The sequence below is a fragment of the Musa acuminata genome, chromosome BXJ1-1 (genome assembly GCF_036884655.1).
Source record: "Musa acuminata AAA Group cultivar baxijiao chromosome BXJ1-1, Cavendish_Baxijiao_AAA, whole genome shotgun sequence".
In the NCBI taxonomy this organism is placed as follows: Eukaryota; Viridiplantae; Streptophyta; class Magnoliopsida; order Zingiberales; family Musaceae; genus Musa; species Musa acuminata.
The window spans coordinates 5,772,108-5,790,011 of NC_088327.1; the positions used below are offsets into that span (position 1 = coordinate 5,772,108).

General features: G+C 36.8%; 2 protein-coding genes across 2 annotated transcripts; one reads left to right on the forward strand and one right to left on the reverse strand.

The window, feature by feature from the left end:
* Window positions 1–482: 482 nt before the first annotated feature.
* LOC135628113 (uncharacterized protein At4g28440-like) lies at window positions 483–4,231 on the forward strand. The gene is made up of 3 exons (XM_065134595.1): window positions 483–639; window positions 998–1,223; window positions 3,750–4,231. Exons 2-3 carry the CDS (start codon window positions 1,001–1,003, stop codon window positions 3,938–3,940), a joined length of 414 nt encoding a protein of 137 aa, XP_064990667.1. The 5' UTR covers window positions 483–639; window positions 998–1,000; the 3' UTR covers window positions 3,941–4,231.
* Window positions 4,232–11,979: 7,748 nt separating this feature from the next.
* LOC135628156 (peptidyl-prolyl cis-trans isomerase CYP38, chloroplastic-like) lies at window positions 11,980–17,376 on the reverse strand. Its single transcript, XM_065134710.1, has 7 exons — window positions 17,081–17,376; window positions 16,317–16,607; window positions 14,976–15,175; window positions 13,153–13,388; window positions 12,756–12,898; window positions 12,409–12,480; window positions 11,980–12,323 (listed from the first exon to the last, which is right to left on the reverse strand). Exons 1-7 carry the CDS (start codon window positions 17,240–17,242, stop codon window positions 12,096–12,098), a joined length of 1,332 nt encoding a protein of 443 aa, XP_064990782.1. The 5' UTR covers window positions 17,243–17,376; the 3' UTR covers window positions 11,980–12,095.
* Between the last annotated feature and the right edge of the window lie 528 nt (window positions 17,377–17,904).

A 17,904-nucleotide genomic window follows, 5' to 3' on the forward strand; every position in this document is an offset into this window, starting at 1 on the left:
TCGGACCAAATCTTTATCATGATTCGATTAGGACGCGTTAATGTTAGGTTCATATAAATGTGGTTCGGCCGTGTCCATGCAAAATAAATGGGTCCATAAGAAGCATCTCACATGTGTAGGAAACTAGTAGTAACCCTTGCCATTATTGACAGGGATGCCGGGTTGGTATCGGGTATGGCTCCATATTGGATCCAAACAAATTGCTAGATCAGACAGGGATATTGGGTTCAAGTCCGAAACGACTAGAAACCCGAAACAGGACATGACCGATGAGTCCATTTGGGGGCGTCTACTAAGCTTTCTGGAATCGGATTCAAATATTAGTAGAATTCGACCCGACAATGATCATATAATAACGACGATTGGGCTCACCCGCCCACGACTTGTTTCCATCCAACCCAACCCGACACGCGACGACCCACCGCTTTCCGATCGTTGATCCGGCATCTTGTTTGGCTAAATGTACGGCCACGATGTGCTTCTTTTCGACGGCTGTTTAAACGTGTCTCGCCGGTGGTTAAATCTCTGCAGTCTGTTATCGGGGGAGGAATCCACCCCAAACTTGGAGCTTTTAGGCCTTTGGAAACCCTAATTCTCGGATTTGCTCCCTGTGTTGTTGTCAGTTCCATCTCTCGTCCGGTATTGCTTCGGCTTGATACATCGTTATGTTTCTAATTTGATTCTGCAACCTCTATGTGGATACCAAAAATCACTGGATAGATTTTCCTTTTTAGCGGTAGTTCACGACGACTATTATGAGTTGGATTTCTGATTTGTTTGACGGAATTCTATTTCTGATGACCCCATATGTTTGATATGTGCCTACTCGTATAAGATCGCTTTGTACACAGATGTATTGATTAATCATCATTTATATGAAGAATGAATTACGCTCTGTAGATATTGTTTTATTGATTATTCATATGGATGTGTTATTTCCTGGTTGTTATGGAGTCAAATTTAAGATGGGGTCAAGTAATGGTTAGGTAATCTGCAGGAAATGGCTGAATCAAAACCCACCATGAGGAAGCCAGAGTTTACTAAGGTTGATCAGCTCAGGCCTGGTACCACCGGTCATACGCTCACAGTGAAGGTGGTGAGCTCAAAGATGGTGCTGCAGAAGGGGCGAACTGCTGGCCCACAAGTTCGTCAGATGCGCCTAGCGGAATGTTTGGTGGGGGATGAAACTGGAATGATCGTCTTCACAGCCAGGAATGATCAAGGTAGGGTCTCTCTTCTTCTTTTTCTTTAGATAAAAAGGACTAAGTTTTAAGATTTGGCTTGGTGGATGGTCTTCAGTAATTACACATGGCTATTATGCACATATGGATAAGCTTCCATTCTGTTTTGAAAAGTTAGTGTACATTGTCTTATCATTCATGATAAATATTGGTATATGTAGCAGTAATTTATATGTATTTATATAGTGAAATTAATGCCTTTAGAATTGTGCAATTAGTTCACTTTATAGCTGAGAAATCAAAAAGGAAAAAATACTATTAAGCAATAAGTGAAAGATTTTTGAGATAATTGATACAATGTTGGTTACTCCCTTGTTTCATTTAACTTGGTTATTTGTATTTTTCCAGTTTTTATTATTATAGAATATGAATGATATCGGAGTTGCTTCAGAGAGATAATTAAGGGAAAAATTAATGGAGAGAAAACCTCCTCGGCTGATAGCTAGATAAATAATGGGAATTACCTCTTCCACATGTTTTGAGTAACATGAACTGAATGTATGACCTGAAAGGTCATTATAAGATACTTTCGAAATGGTTGTGGTCTTTAGCAACTTTAGAACGGATATAAAGGAGATTTCTTACCTAAAGGTTCTCCTTTGGTTACATCATAGGGTTTGTGTTCTGCCCATACTCTCCAATGCTCCTAAATTTTCTGCTGCTGCTAATGGCCTTAGCTTCATTGTGTCTTTTCTTTTCTTTCATCTTTTAGCCTTGTGTCAAAAATAATGCATGTCTTTTTGTATGCTATAGCACCTTTATTTTTCTCGTCCTACTTTTATATGATCATTTTCTCAAACCTCAATTATTTTTTCATTGGTATTAATAAAGATCCACTATAGGTTGGAGGGTTTCTTTGACAGTCGAAAGTGACTGCTTTTGATCAATGATTAGGACCCTTTTTTTAATCTAGAACAGAATATTGCACCCTATATGATGACTCAATTACTGGATAAGTTACTTTGTGCATCTTCTTGGCACATCAATCCTAAGTAGAACTTCTACTTCCTGAATCATGTGACATCGGCATAAAGGTGATGACTTATGGTCAATAACTTATTGACTCATGACTGTTCTAATATACAGAAATGTGGAGAACATATAACTGTGCATCTTCTTGGTGTTGTGATCCTAAGAAGAAATTCTACCATCTGAATTTTATGAAATCGACATAAAGATGATTACTTAATCTAGTCATTATTAATACTTAAATTACTTATCTATTGCTCTAATATGCACAGCATGTAAAGAATATATAATTTGATTGTGGAGGAAATGTACCAATATGGGAGATACACATGCAAAATACTTGGTCTGTTGATGAGTTGTTGTTTCTTTTTAGCTAAAAAAAAATGTAATTTGGTTCTGGTGGAAATGCATAAAGATGGGAAATATTCTTGTAAGTTATTGTGGCAGACATATAAGGTTGGAAATTCTACACATATCAAGATTGAACTTTGTCATTGGAGTAGCATAGTTTATGGTCCTTCCAGGTGAATAAACACATTGCCATCATTCACAGCAAAGACATAGTATGAAGAGACAAAAACAACTCAAGAAAAGAGGAAAAAATGAGTAGTAGATTGGTCAGTTTACATTTTCATTTGAATGAAACCTTAGTCTTGCTATAATTATGCAACCACATGCCAAAACACAGTGAGGCTGTGGGCATGTATAGAAAATGTTACATTTACAACTACAATGGCATCTGTTACATTTGCAACTTTGGAGGGATGCTATTTGCTTATGTAACTTTTTTGTTCCAAGTTTCCTAGATATCACAGTACTTGCCAAAGCAGTTCATTGCTGCATGAATTCCAGCAACCTTCTTTAAACATTGAATTAGATGTTTCTAACCCGATATTTTGTATCTCTAATGAGATGCTGACAATTTGGTGAAAATGCATTATGTGCATTAGTTTCTTGTTAATGGTCTCATTCCTGAAGTTTATAACAAAATCATATTTCAAATTCGTTTATAATAAAATCATATCTGAAATTCTTGAAATTTATGAATAATCATATTTGAAGTTCCAGCAAGTTTATACTTGCACTCTGTACCTTCTTCATAGTAGAATATGCTTGCATTTCATCCTGTTTAACTAATTTATACATCAAATTTCTCATAAATTTTTAAATAAGATACTAATATTGAAGTGGGTGTCTTAGTAGGCTCCTAAGGTGGGCAATTAGTTGTCCTCCCAAGGCCAGTGTTACCTGTGGATCCATCTTTTAGAACAGTGAATGCATGTAGTTATCTGTACAATGGTAATTTCTCTTTTTTCTCCGGTACAATCTGAGATACTAATCTACAATCACAACCGATCATGGGTTTTTTTTATTTTTATGAAGTCAATGATTTGATAAAATTGTTGGCAAGCTTCATATTTTTTATACTTTTCTTGTATTATATATATATATATATATATATATATATATATATATATATATATATATATATATATATATTTATTTACTGGTCTGATGCTTGAAATTTCATAATCACAGTGGATGTGATGAAGCCAGATACAACCATAATACTCAGGAATGCAAAGATTGACATGTTTAAAGGATCAATGAGGCTTGCTGTGGACAAATGGGGACGTATAGAAGTCACAGATCCGGCTGATTTCACCGTGAAAGAGGACAGTAATTTGTCTTTGATCGAATACGAACTGGTGACAGTTGTTGAACAGTAGCTGAAAAATAGTTATGCAAAGGCATGGCTCTCCCTCTGTTCTCTCTAATCTGAAGTTGCTCAGCTGAAGGTTTTTTGAGGTTGAAAGACAAGTCCTAGATATAATCATCAGGAAGCTACCTTCCGGACATGAAAACACTCAGCGATACAATGGCAACATGCTGGTAATCACAAAACATTATCATCTAGAATCAGATTGCTTTTCACAAAATATTTTCAGTTTCAAATGCTATTGCATTGTTATTACTGTTATTGCAAATTTCTGATTAATTCTTTGTGGCAGCAGCTTCAATTTTCTGAAATGAACCAATTCACCATCAGATTATGAATCAAAGTTTAGTGAGGTCTAGTCAGATTATGAATCAGATGAGACGTGCCCGGACTGGTCTAGTCTTCTCCCTCTTCTTCTTTTCTTCCCTCAAACCGAATGGTTTCTAACTTTCTTCCTCCCATTCGTATTCTCTACAGTGGAACAAGTTTTCCATAATAAATGGAGCTTTTATTTTTCTTCTATTACTCCTTTCATTCCCTGGAGGAGTTTTTTTTCCTTCCTTTTCCTTTCAATCCCTGATGGAGTTTTGATCTTCCCTTTTTTTCTTCCATTATTCCTTTGATTCCCAAAGTAATAGAACGGGTTTCCCTTTTTTTTCTCCCTTTGTCGCCTCATAAGTCAAAAGTTCATCTTTCAGCGACAGTTGTTTGGAAAATACGAGATCTTTTTAAAGTCCACTAGGTGTGAGCATGTTGTATAGTCAGATAAAATCTTCCAAGTCTTGAATTCTAAGATTTGTCTGTAGATTCAATTTGAAAATATATCAAATTCGACATAAAATATCTATTACTAGAAATGGACGTATTCATCATATTTGATTCTTTGTGGTTGGGAGATATTTCAGATAATCCCATTGGAAGTCAATCTATAAACCAAGAGAGAGAGAGAGAGATGGTAGCAAGCAAATCATTATTTTTTTTAATTTGTGGACTTTGATCTATATTTTTCATGATTGAACATAACTTTGATTCTAAAATATGATTGATAATCATAAATAATGAGAGAGAGAGAGAGAGAGAGAGAGAGAGAGAGAGAGAGAGATGGTAGCAAGCAAATCATTATTTTTTTTAATTTGTGGACTTTGATCTATATTTTTCATGATTGAACATAACTTTGATTCTAAAATATGATTGATAATCATAAAATAATAAAATATTTATTCATGTAAACATTAGTTTATAGCAAGAAAGAGAAATAGCCTACAACTAAAGGTGGGAGACGACACCGTGCGAGGAAATGAGGCATGATTAAGGGTGATTGAAGGTGGGAGGAGGCAAGATGCGACCAAGGGTGAGATGAGGCATCATGGAGGGCAAGAGGAGACGAGGTGCAATCAAGGATGAGAGGAGGTGGGAAATGAGATATGACTAAATGTCAAAGGGGATGAGGCATGATCAAGGGTATCAATGGCGAGGGGTAGCTAAAGGAGGCAAGAGCAGGATGAGATGAGGCATGATGGTGGCTGGAGACAAGGTGTAGCCAAGGGTGAGCGGAGATGAGACATGACTAAGGATGGGAGGAGACGAAGCATGACTAAGGATGGCCGAAAGGCAAGCGTAGAGGGTAGGAGGAGGGAGGAGGGAGGAGGGAGGAGATTAAGCATGATGGAGGGAGATGAGGTTACAAGCAAGGATGTCGATGGCGAGGTGTAGCTGAAGGAGTCAAGAGCAAGATGAGATTATGCATGATAGAGGGTGGTAAGAGACAATGTGCAACCAAGAGCGATAATATATAAGATATGACTAATGATAGGAGATAAGGTATGACCAACGATAACTAAAGACAAGACGTAAGTGAGGACAAGACGAAATGAGGCATGGGAGATGAGATACAATCGTGAGGTGAGGTGGAAGCATATATGGAATGATGTCTTAACATTCTTTATATTCTCGATCAATCTATAATTTAAGAATCAATCATATATTTGAGTGATTGATTTGATTAAATAATTTAAATGCATGATTAAAAAAAATTTCTTCCGTAAAACTTATGTAAATATGCATCACAATAAAATCGTTCATCTTCACAATAAATTCTTTTATTCTATATGATATCAAAGTCATTTTGCTTCAAATAAGAAAGACTTCCCTTATCTCTTCCCCATCAAAGCTCGTTGATCTATCCAACGATAGCGATATCCTTCCCTTCATCTGCTGCCACTACTATCCCTATAGCAGCAAACCCTTTCATCGATGATTCAGTATCTAAATTCCTCAAGGATGCCCACTCCCTTGTCTACCTCAATGTCTTTTGTTCGATTGTGGACATCATTGTTGCTTGTCCTTTGGTTGTTTTGCTCCCCGATTGTTAATTCCCCATCGGCCAGCCACATACACCTACTCTATTATGTTCCATAATAGTTGTCAGAGTCATTTTTCTTTTCTCGGTGCTGCCTTTCCTCAAATCAGACACCCCCCCCCCTCCCATGTCTGTTATTCCGAAGTCGAAGCAAGAACCACATCAACCCCTCTCCCAACATTTTTCGTTGGCCATAAACTCACCGTCGATCATTGCTCCTCGAACACCTCCTTCGACGTTCTTGGAGCCTCGGAGTCAAAGCAAGAGCCATTCCCCTCTTCCCACTGTTGCCTTTCTTTAGATTGAATGTTGCTCAAAGCAAGAGTTGTTAGAGTAAGAGCTCTCGGAGTTGCCTTTTCCTCTATTATCCCCTTTTCCCGAAGCAAGAGTTGGAGTCCTCCCCGATCGCTGCTCCCAGAGCCCTCCCCATCTAATGCAATCGAAGAAACAAAGAACAAACAACGGTTGGTGCCACTGTTGCAATTCTTTCCACACCTTTCGGTCTATCATCTATCATATCATATCTTTTTCGTCTATCATTTGTCAAATCATCAATTGGTTCTAGACTTCTCTCGATGGATCACATCATATTCTCAACATGTCTTCTTCAGCTTCATCTAATGCCCCCATTATTATTTTCTTAGGAAACAATAGTTCAGCTGGACTTATATTCATCAATATAGAAACTCCAATCCCCTTCAAGTTATCTAAAGGCGACAACTATGTATCCTGATGAGCATAATTATCCAATCTCCTCTTTGAATATGATATATTGGGCTACATCAATGACTATCTCAATTGTCCACCAGAAAAGATCCAAATACTAAGAAAACCCAACCCAATAATAAATCAGAATCACAAGTTATGGCTACGATAAGATCGTCTTATTCTATAAGTAATTCAAACCTCAATAACTGGCCCCATAGCACTACTAATATCTTCGTACAACATTGCAACAAAAGTATGGTCAAAGTTACAAATAACCTTCGTCAATCACTCTTGCACTTGCATGCCAAGTCTTTTATTTATTTTGATGAAAGCAACATAAAATGAAAATACTATTATTGATTATATGTAAAATATAAAAAAATTATAGATTACTTGGCTTTAATAAGTTATCCCCTGAGTTATGAAGAAGTTATTGTTCATACTCTCAATGTCCCCTGAGTTATGAAGAAGTTATTGTTCATACTCTCAATGGCTCAGGAGAACAATATAAGGAACTGACGACAGCAATTCGGGCATGAGACTCACCAATATTATTTGAAGAACTATATGACAAGTTGATTGATCATGAAACATATCTAAAATGAGAAGAGAGAATGAAAAGACCGACAATCACAGTTCAATTCAATCAAAAATCTAAAAGAAAGGACAATCAAAGCAACACGAGTTTTTACAAAGGACCGAATAAAATGTCTCCTGGTCACATGGGCAACACACAAAGCCATCATTCTTCATTACACTATCAAGCCCCCAACCATGGTGGCAATTATAATCCAAACAACTCCAACTGCAACTACCAACAGTTTTGGCATCCAAATAATAATTATCAACATAAAGTCATCAATCAGCTCTATGATAAAATTGGACACACAACAAAAGTTTATCGATCTCGGCCCAAGCCTACTATCACACTCAATTAGCATCAAGAAAATATCATGACTATTCCAACTACTCATCCAAGCAACTGGATTGTTGACTTCAATACTTTTAACCATATCACTTCTTTTAATTTTCACAATTATGAAGACAATGAAGACATCATCATTAGTGTTAGATAATAAAATCTCTATTACTCACATTAGTTCCACAACACTTAATTCACACAGACACTTTCACACTTAAATGATGTTTTGTGTGCACCTCACGTACGAAGGAATCTCATCTTTGTCTCTTAATTTTATAAACAAAATAACTTCTTTATTGAATTCTTTCTTGACTCATTTGTTGTAAAGTATCTCAGCATGGGGCTATCCTTAGTCTGAGATCAAAATAAAGATATCTATAATGGCTATCAGTGTCACAAATCACCCAACCAATTGCTCTTACTTTGGTTACTACTCCAATTGATGTGCGACATCGTCGCCTTAGTCATCTATCACCCTCTATTCAATAATAGCTAATATCTCATTGCTCCCTTTTAACTTCAAATCAAGTAGAATTGGAATGTGATGCTTGTTTTAGTAATAAAAATCACATAGTACCTCTTGGAACATTTTTTATATCCTACTTTAAACCATTTGAAATTATTTACATTGATGTCTGGGGCCCTACCCTAACCACTTTCTTTGATAATTTTAAATTTTATATACTTTTTGTATACTTCATAAAATATACATGGCTATATTATCTCAAACATAAATTTGAAGTCACTAGGATCTTTACCCATTTTAGAATGGTGGTTGAGAACCTTTTTTAGTCTACCAAGACAGTTTACTCTGATAGAGAAGGTGAATATCGAACTCTATCTCTCATTGACATATAACATCTCAAGTCTAACACCACATACACCTCAACTAGTTGGCTCTATCGAACGAAAGCATCGATATATAGTTGAAACTGGTCTCACCCTTTTACATCAAGCCTTTATGTCACTAACCTTTTGTTTAGTAACCTTTCAAACTACAGTCTACCTCATTGACCGCATGCTCATCCTAATCTTACAACACCAATCACTGTTTGAAAAATGATTTTATAAAATCTTAAACATTCAAAAACTCAAAGTATTTGGTTGTTTATGTTATCCCTGGCTATGCCCCTACGCTTCACGTAAGTTAAAACCAAAATCCAAGCCTTGCATCTTCATTGGTCTCTTGAACATAAGTCTTGCATCTCAAGTCTCTTGAATATAATGTTTTTTCGGTGTTATAAGCCTCAAACTTAAAAGGTCTTCGTATCACATTATGTTATTTTTATTGAGTCCGCCTTTCCCTTCAAAATCTTGCTTATTCAATAATGCAAGCCGCTACAATAACAATACATCATTGGGTTCATATGAGTACACCTCAAACACACCTCTTACCACATTAACCAATCACTCTCTCCGCTAGACCTATACTCCCTTATCACTCTAGTTTAGTAGCATCTCACACCTTCGGCAACTTCACCAATTCACCCTATAATGTTCGATGAAAGAACACTCTTGACACAACAAATGATATCTTTATCCTCTTCTCAGCCAAGTGATATCGAAGTGTATCAATCTGATTAGGTACATGTCATTAAATCTCCACCAATCCTTATGCCTCCAACATAACCCAATAACACCACAGAACTTGAACATTACATGACCACATGCTCTAAAAATAACATCTTCAAACCACGTTAAATCCTTAACCTTCATGACCACATGCTCTAAAAATAACATCTTCAAACCACATTAAATCCATGACCTTCATGCTATCAGAAGCTCTCCATCTATACCTATTGAACTCACAACTATCACCCAAACTAAGAAATCTCCACACTAGTACAAAACTATGAGTGGAGAATATGATGCCCTACTCCATAAAGCCACATGGACCCTTGTACCATCTCATTACACATAAAATATCATCCAGTATAAATGTATCTTTTGAATTAAGCAAAACTCAGATAGATCCATTTCCTAATACAAAACACGTCTAATAGTCAAAGAGTTTTACCAATGATCAAGTGTTGATTTCACATAAATATTCAACTTGATTATTAAACTGATGATAATTTAACTCATCCTGAATTTGGCTATCATTCAAGACTAGCATATACGCTAACTAGATTTTAATAATGCTTTCTTATATGAGACCTTAACTGAAGATGTCTTTATGTAGCAACCTCCTAACTTCATCCACCCTCAATATCTAAGCTATGTTTGTAGATTACGAAAAGTTATTTATGGACTTCACTAAGCTCCAAGAGCTTAGTATACCAAACTTAGCTCATTTCTGACATCACTCGGTTTTGGCAACTTCAAATCTGATACTTTTCTATTTCTACAATAATAAAAGGAAAGTATTATATATCTACTAATTTATGTGGATGACATTATCATCACAGGCAATAATCATATAAAGATCAAGCAATTTCTTAAGTAATTAGTTGATCGATTCTCCATCAAAGATCTAGAAACCTTAAGCTATTTTTTGGGAGTGGAAGTAACGTTCACATCTTTCAAACTTTTCTTAACTCAAAAGAAGTACATTCAAGATTTATTATCCAAGATGAATATGTAGAATACTAAAGAAGTCGCTACTCCACTCTCCACCACTAATTTATTCAAATTATATGATGGCAGCCCTACTACGAATTTCATACAGTACTGACAAGTACTTGGTTCCTTATAGTATTTATCTCTCACATATCCAAACATCTCATTCACAGTTAACAAATTATCACAATTTATGCATCGGTCATCCACTACGTATTGGTCAACACTAAAACGTTTCTTGTGGTATCTTAATAAGGCTCTTAAGTATGAATTTCTTCTTCGTAAATACTCATCACTTCATATTCATTCCTTCGTTAATGTTGATGATAAAACATCTACGTTAGCCTACATTATCTTCCTTGGAACAAATTTAATCAGTTGGAATTCCAAGAAATATAATACAATCACAAGATCAAGCAGAATGCAAAGCCATCACCATTACCATTGCATATTTCAACTAGGTTACCAATCTACTACACGAATTTGGCATCATTTCCTAATCCACTCTTATAATATACTATGCTAATGTACCAATCCAATGTTCCATTCACGCATGAAACATATTATCATTGACTTTCACTTAGAGATTAAGTTGTCAGACATCAACTATGTGTTTCTCACGTTCATACTTCTGACCAACTAGTAGACTCCTTCACAAAGCCTCACTCGTAGGATATTTCAATTACATCGTTTCAAAATTGACATCTTTAACAGAAACTCAATCTTGTAGGGGCATGATAGAAGATCATGATAGAAGCAAACATAAAATGATATCCTAACATTCCTTACATCATCAATCAATCTATGGTTTAAAGATCGATCACAGATTTGAGTAATTGGTCTAATTGAGTAATTTGAGTATATGATTCAAGAAAATTTCTTCTTCAAAACCTGTATAAATATGCATAATCTCAATGAATAAAATCATTTCCCTTCACAACAAATTCTTTTATTCCACGGTCCAAGGTGGGAGGAGGAAGGAGACGAGGCATGTGCAAGGATGTGGATGGTCGGGTGTAATAACCAAAGAGTACTTAAGAGTAGGAAGAGAGTAGACATATAGTGGATACGATGACAAGATGAGAATAGACATAAAGTGAGATGACAAGATGAGAATAGACATATAGTGGGATGACAAGATGAGAATAGACATATAGTGGATACCACAATAAGATGGAACAAGGGCACGAGAATAGTAGAAGAAAAAGAGATGTGATTCGAACAAACAATTACTTGGATTAAAGTTTCAGATAATTTTGACTCGAGTTAAGGAGATTTTGAAAAAAAAAAACAACCTTTGCTTTGATTAAAAGGACAAAACTAAAATTTATAAAATTAAAAGCTCCCCCCAATAAATTTTGAAGAGTAGTCCGAGATTTAAAAAAAAGGATACTACTTGAATCAATATAAATATTAGATACACAGCTAAAAAATTTCAGAAAAAATCATACTTCGTCAGTTTGTTTATTGACCATTTAATTTAAGATTCAGATCAACAGCCTGAAAAATTATTAAGTGGCAACTTCGAAAAAAAATAAGCTCCAAAGTTCATCGTTTATGTGCTCCGGGCTTTACAAATTCTAAAAATCACTGAAGAGGAAAAAAGGACCCTAAATACTATCCTACAATCTTGTAACTTGGGTTGACAAGGTTTTCAAGACCAGATACAACTTGGATTGACTCAATAACATCACCAACCTTGAGATCTGCCAAATAATCTTCATTCTCTGTAACATATCCGAAAACAGCATATCGTCCATCCAATATATTGGCATTACTTGGTGTTAGCTCACTTTCTTTCAAAAGCCAAAACACTTGGCTTGAACCAGAGTTGTTGTCAAACTCCTGTTTTCAGATTAAAATAAACAAACATAAGTCAGTAGCTGATAGATATAATCAACTGGTAGAAGAGGATTTGCGAATGAATTACATCTCTAGCCATTGCCATTGTTCCAAATGCATTAAATGGAAGGCGTGTTTGGGCTTTGTATCTGCCAAGTTCCTGATAAATTGGATGAAGAAAGCGCAGATTAGGCTGTGCACCATTGATTTAGTAAAGCATAAAACACCACGGAAATCATAAAGCAGAACTGCTCATGCTAAAAAAATCATTAAATTGAGGATAAAAGCAATGACTTGCGAATAAGTATTGCATAATGCGGACACCATGTTTTTAGAAGCTAGCACTTGAGGCATTTTTAATGCCGCTAAGCACTTTAATAAGGTACAAAATACGAGCTAATCATTCCACTAACTGAAACAATTTAACCAACTTACCTCTAATGTTTCACCATAAATGGGAGTCTTGTCACCAATAACCATGATTTCTAGAGGTATGGTACGAACTTTTTCTGTACTAGGATCAATGAAACCCTCTGCAGGCCCCTCAGGGTCACCAGTTTGGACAACAAAGCCATCAGCTGCAGCAGAGCCATGACAAATTTTAAAGGCAAACTCAATTCCACAAATGAGATCCTATACACATGCCAGAAAATGGCATGTCCTGTATACAGCATAAATTTGACATTCATGCAAGGAAAGTTTCAGTTCAACACAAAAAATTATTGTCATTATGCAGTAATCTGTATACAATGTGAATAGTTTGATATTCCAACTATGAATCAGATGTAATGTTCAGTTCCGTACAACTCGAAGACAAGATATAAGGAAATACCTCTTTGGATTGCCATGCCATCATAGAAATGCCTTTCGACTAAATCTAAGAAGTTTCCAGCTGTAACTGGGGCATTGTACCCATCGAGCACAATGCGAAATACACAATCCTGGACATTTGGATTGTCCTTGACTTTAACCTTCATATCCACCGTTGCTCTCCCCTTCAATAGAGGCATATTGCTGTATTCCTCTGGCACCTCGTATGGGAAACCATCCACCATATCCTCTTCAACACTGCAGAAACGCAATGTCGCAGGAAGTCTCAGCTGCAGTAAATGACAAGGTTATATATGAGAATGATGCATTTAAGAAGGCTTTCTGCAAGCTTTTAATGCCAGATGTTGCTAACCATGGGAAGCTAGCAAACTTAAGCATCCACTGTATCATGTATGATCATGTAGAAACCCGAAGTCATCTTGGTGCATTTGAGAAACTATTTTTTTGTTTATTACTTGATAATACGTTCAATATACGCAAGAGGGGAGGTAATACCCATCAACATCAGTTAAAAGAGGGAAAATGCTTTTGGTTCCCAAGAATGGTGTGAATAACTCAGCATGTGAGAGAAGCATGATCCTTGAAAACCTTTTTCGTAATTGGGAGAGCAAAAAACACATTTACCATCCTAACACAAATTCTTGGGACTCTTCCCAGAGACCCAATGCGTCTTACTCAAGGAATCAGGAGATGTGAAATTCCTAGAGAAACAATTAGAAAATATTAATAGTAGATGAATCTATGGTCCTTAACAGCTAAATATATCTCGTTTTGCTTTGATTGCTCTCTTAAAACATTTCCTCAGCTACAGAAAATTAAATGCCTAAGTTTGTGGCGAGAAGACAACAATATTGTAAATAAAAATTTACTATAAGGAAAAAGTTAAAAGAGGAATATTGAGCTAAGCATTCACTTAGAACAAAATGAAATAGTGCTTATGTTTTTGCAGTTTGAAAGAGAAATTATGTTTATTATACACCATAGGCAGAGAAAGGAAGAAGTAATGGTAGATTTGTGGAGTGTTCAAGAGCAGAGAATCAGAATTTGCAGCAGCTAACATACATCTCCAGATGCATAAATAATTGTTTACTTGAGGGTATTTTTTCTATCCTCTTTTGACAAGTAGTTTGCTGCTAGCTTGCTGCATATTACCACAAAAGCCAAGCTGTAGGCAACAGCTACAAAGGCCCACATCAGGCTTCACATTGAGGAAAAATAATAACTGTGTGCATATATAGAGCCAAGGTATTCTAGTTGCTGGTGATGGGTTTCAAAACCCTCTCTTTATTTTGTTGTAAAACTAGTGAATTCACCACAAGAAAAAGCAGATATTTAATAAACAAACCCCCAGGTTGCATATGAGACTGTATTTGAAAACAGAGACAGAAACCTATTCTCAAATTCCTTTTAGTCTTTAAATCTTAAGAACATGACAGAGATTACAGGTGACAAGAATGGACACCTGAAGAAAATATGCTTTCTACATGGATGATGAGCTTGAGCTATCATTGCATAAGGTAATATATTTATGATTTTCTGAACCCACCAAGCGGAAATTTCAACATTTAGCACTTGATTACTATATCACCAATGTATAGGTAATATATCAGAGACAATAAATAGGAAAATACACAATAATGACATGCGATTTTTAAGAAAAATCATCACATGTAACCAACTTAAGTTTAATTTCTCTCTCTAAAAGAAATATAACAATAGAATGACTAATGAAAACTTATAACTAGGTGTTGGTCATTAATATTGCTATGTAAAAGAAAAAAAAAGAATTGTTCACAATTATAAAAAGTTGAATATAGTTCTCACCCTCCGACATATTGTAAGAGTTCCTTCTGCTTCGGTGCCACTGCATCCCTATCTCTTTGCTCCACAATCTGCTGGAACTCTTGCATCCCAACGGCAAGCTTTTCAATCAATTCCTTTCCATGTTCTTTCTTTGATTCAGCTACACCATTAAGAATCAGAGTCTTCCCTTGTTCGAGAGCACGAGAAGCTTGCCTTATGTTCTACCAATAGAGTAGGGAGAAAACAAAAGGTTCAGCAAGAAATTCACAACAAATCAACAAAAAGATAAGGTGGCATAAGCATCGCCTAGATATTCCAAGTGGACCTTCTATTACGAGTATCATCCAATCTGAAAGGTACCAACTAACTTAACCATATCTTGCAGAATTTCTAAGACACAAGTACTACCAGTGCTGTCATACAATTGTGTTGACAACCTGATGATTCAATGGCAATATTTACATCGACCTGTGCTGCTTATGGGATAATCGCCATATAGGTTTTTCTTTTTTTGTGTTTCCCCCTTCTGAGGGGAGTAGGTGGATAGGCACACCTAAGTTTATTAGAATACATCAGGGTTTTGCACCTAGTGGGAGATAAAACAATGACATAACAAAGGAATAGAAGAGAGCGTTGATGGCCTCAAACCAAAGTTTGCATGGACATCTATTGTCACATGAAAATTTAATCCCAGTGGTCGGATAAAAAAAAAACTAATAAGAGTTTCTTTGAAAGTGACATAACAAGGAAACGGAAGAGTGTTGATGGCCCCAAAATCAAGATTTGCATGCACATTTATTGTCCCATGAAAATTCAATCCCAGTGGGATGATAAATAAAAAACATGATAAGAATTTCTTTGAAAGTGTGCATACACACTGAACAGTACGTTGGTTCTCTCACTTCAGATGGATCATTTGCAACCAAAGATTCATGCACATCATAGAATTTCTCATTTGAAATCCACACATGATGGTTCCATCTCATGAAAACCACAAAAAAGCTAACAGGTATCCTAGGTAGAGCAAGGATCAGCCACCCAATCTCATGCCTAGATCAGATGCATGGCATTGGTTAAAAATATGGTGCATTCTGGTTCCTAAAAAGGAAGCACACAAGTGACAGACAGACACTATATTGTGGTTTATTTTCACTGAGAATGCAGAATGGGTAGCATGCTTTTGTTTATCACACAAACCACAATCAGTTGTATAACCCACTGACTACAGTTTATCCAAATATAACAAATTTGAGAAGCACAAATGAGGGTCATTTTTCTCCAGAAACCAGGCGCATGAACATATTAATTTGAAAGTAGCATATCCAACAGGACTAAAGATAAGACTGTGACAAGTCTACTTACTCGCTCAACCAAGTCCAACGCCCTGACTCCAGAAACCTTGAGACTCTCTGTGATATCCTCAAGTGGTCTTTGAACCTCCCTTATAGCTTTGTTATCAATAGGCAATGCATTTCGCAACAAGGCACCAGGATCTTTAATAGGTGGTCCAGAGATGAGCACCGACAAATTAGGCAGCACTGGACTTGCAGGAGATGCATGCGCTGGTGAAGTTAATGCGGGCACACCAGTAAACAATCCAATTGCCAGTGCCAAAGATATTGCAGACTCTTTTAGGCCAAACGACTTGTCTTTCTGCATAAAAGAAATCCCAATAAAACGAGCATTATCTCAAATATCTTGCGTCGAAACTGAAAAAGAAGAAATAGGCAATCGATTTCCTCTGAGGTAAGATGAAAAAGTAAATTGCCTAAATTGATCATTGATTTCCTCTGGAAAATTTAAAATAAGATGCTACGAGAATAGTAGGAACTTGGGGCATTTAAGAACGAGAAAAAGGGAAAAATAGCACGAATTAAAAGTCCCGACTTTTTGAGTAAACGATGCTGTTTTGCACGAAATATCATCAAAGGAACATGAGCACATTGGTTTCATCATTCGATTATGACAGATATTACTCGAATCAAACAACACATCGGACGAACGAAAATTTTCTCTTTCTCCATCACGAAAAAGAATCGAGCTTCCGTTCCAGTGAACCAACCAGATTGCAGCTTAGACAAGGTTGGACAACCATGTAAAGAGAGACTCGCAGAGAGTTGGCGTACCTGTTCGCTGTCTGGGTCAAAGCGGGGAGACCTGGAGGCGGAGCAGCGGAAGCCTAGGCGGAGGGGCCTTCGACGCGGGTCGAAGCAGCCGCCGCGCGAGGGGAGGGGAAATCTCGGGGTGGCGGGGGAAGGCCGGCAAAGGGAAGAGATGAGGGCGGCCATTTAGGGGAAGTGGGTGGGTTTGGGATTGGGAAACTAAGGGGCCTCCTACTACTAATGGCGGAGGAAGAGGAAGAAGTAGATAAACAGGATGATGTAGGGAGACTCGATTGGGCCACCGGAAGGACGACAGCCAGTTATAGCTCGACGTGTAAGATAAGGCTGGGGACGTAATGGTACTGCACGGGAGATAGAACACGAGGGAAGCTTTTATTTGCCCTTTCGGGTTTTTTAGGGTAGTCAACATGAGTGAGTTTTTATTGGCGAATATTTGAAAAAAAAATTTGTTTTAAAAAAATTTAAATAAAACTATAATTATAAAAATTTTAATTTATCATTATCTTCATCCAACCCATTATTGTCCTATCTCCCCTCTCCTCTACTAAGAACAATGATAAGCTAAGGGGCCACGAGTAAACATAAGCCTCTGATCGTCTATACTTCCACGCGCAAGTTAGATTTTACACCTCTAATCGCCTTTGCGCACGAGCTCACTCATGCCTCTCTCCAATCTTTCTCTAACACTCACAACTCCCTCTTTTCTCGTTTACAATCCTCTCTTTCCTCGACTTTCTCCCTCCTCTCGCAAGCATGGCTAAACAAATAATGCATAGAACAATGAAGACAACTAAGATGAGCATAACTAGCTTACGGACGTGATTGAG

Bases quoted from the DNA above. Each gene is read 5' to 3' on its own strand.
- LOC135628113 (XM_065134595.1), top strand. From the start codon at position 1,001: ATGGCTGAATCAAAACCCACCATGAGGAAGCCAGAGTTTACTAAGGTT. The intron at 1,224-3,749 runs GTAGGGTCTCTC...TCATAATCACAG, and splicing joins CACAGCCAGGAATGATCAAG to TGGATGTGATGAAGCCAGAT.
- LOC135628156 (XM_065134710.1), bottom strand. From the start codon at position 17,242: ATGGCCGCCCTCATCTCTTCCCTTTGCCGGCCTTCCCCCGCCACCCCG. The intron at 13,389-14,975 runs GTGAGAACTATA...GCGTTTCTGCAG, and splicing joins CTCTTACAATATGTCGGAGG to TGTTGAAGAGGATATGGTGG. The intron at 12,481-12,755 runs GTAAGTTGGTTA...CCAATTTATCAG, and splicing joins TTTATGGTGAAACATTAGAG to GAACTTGGCAGATACAAAGC.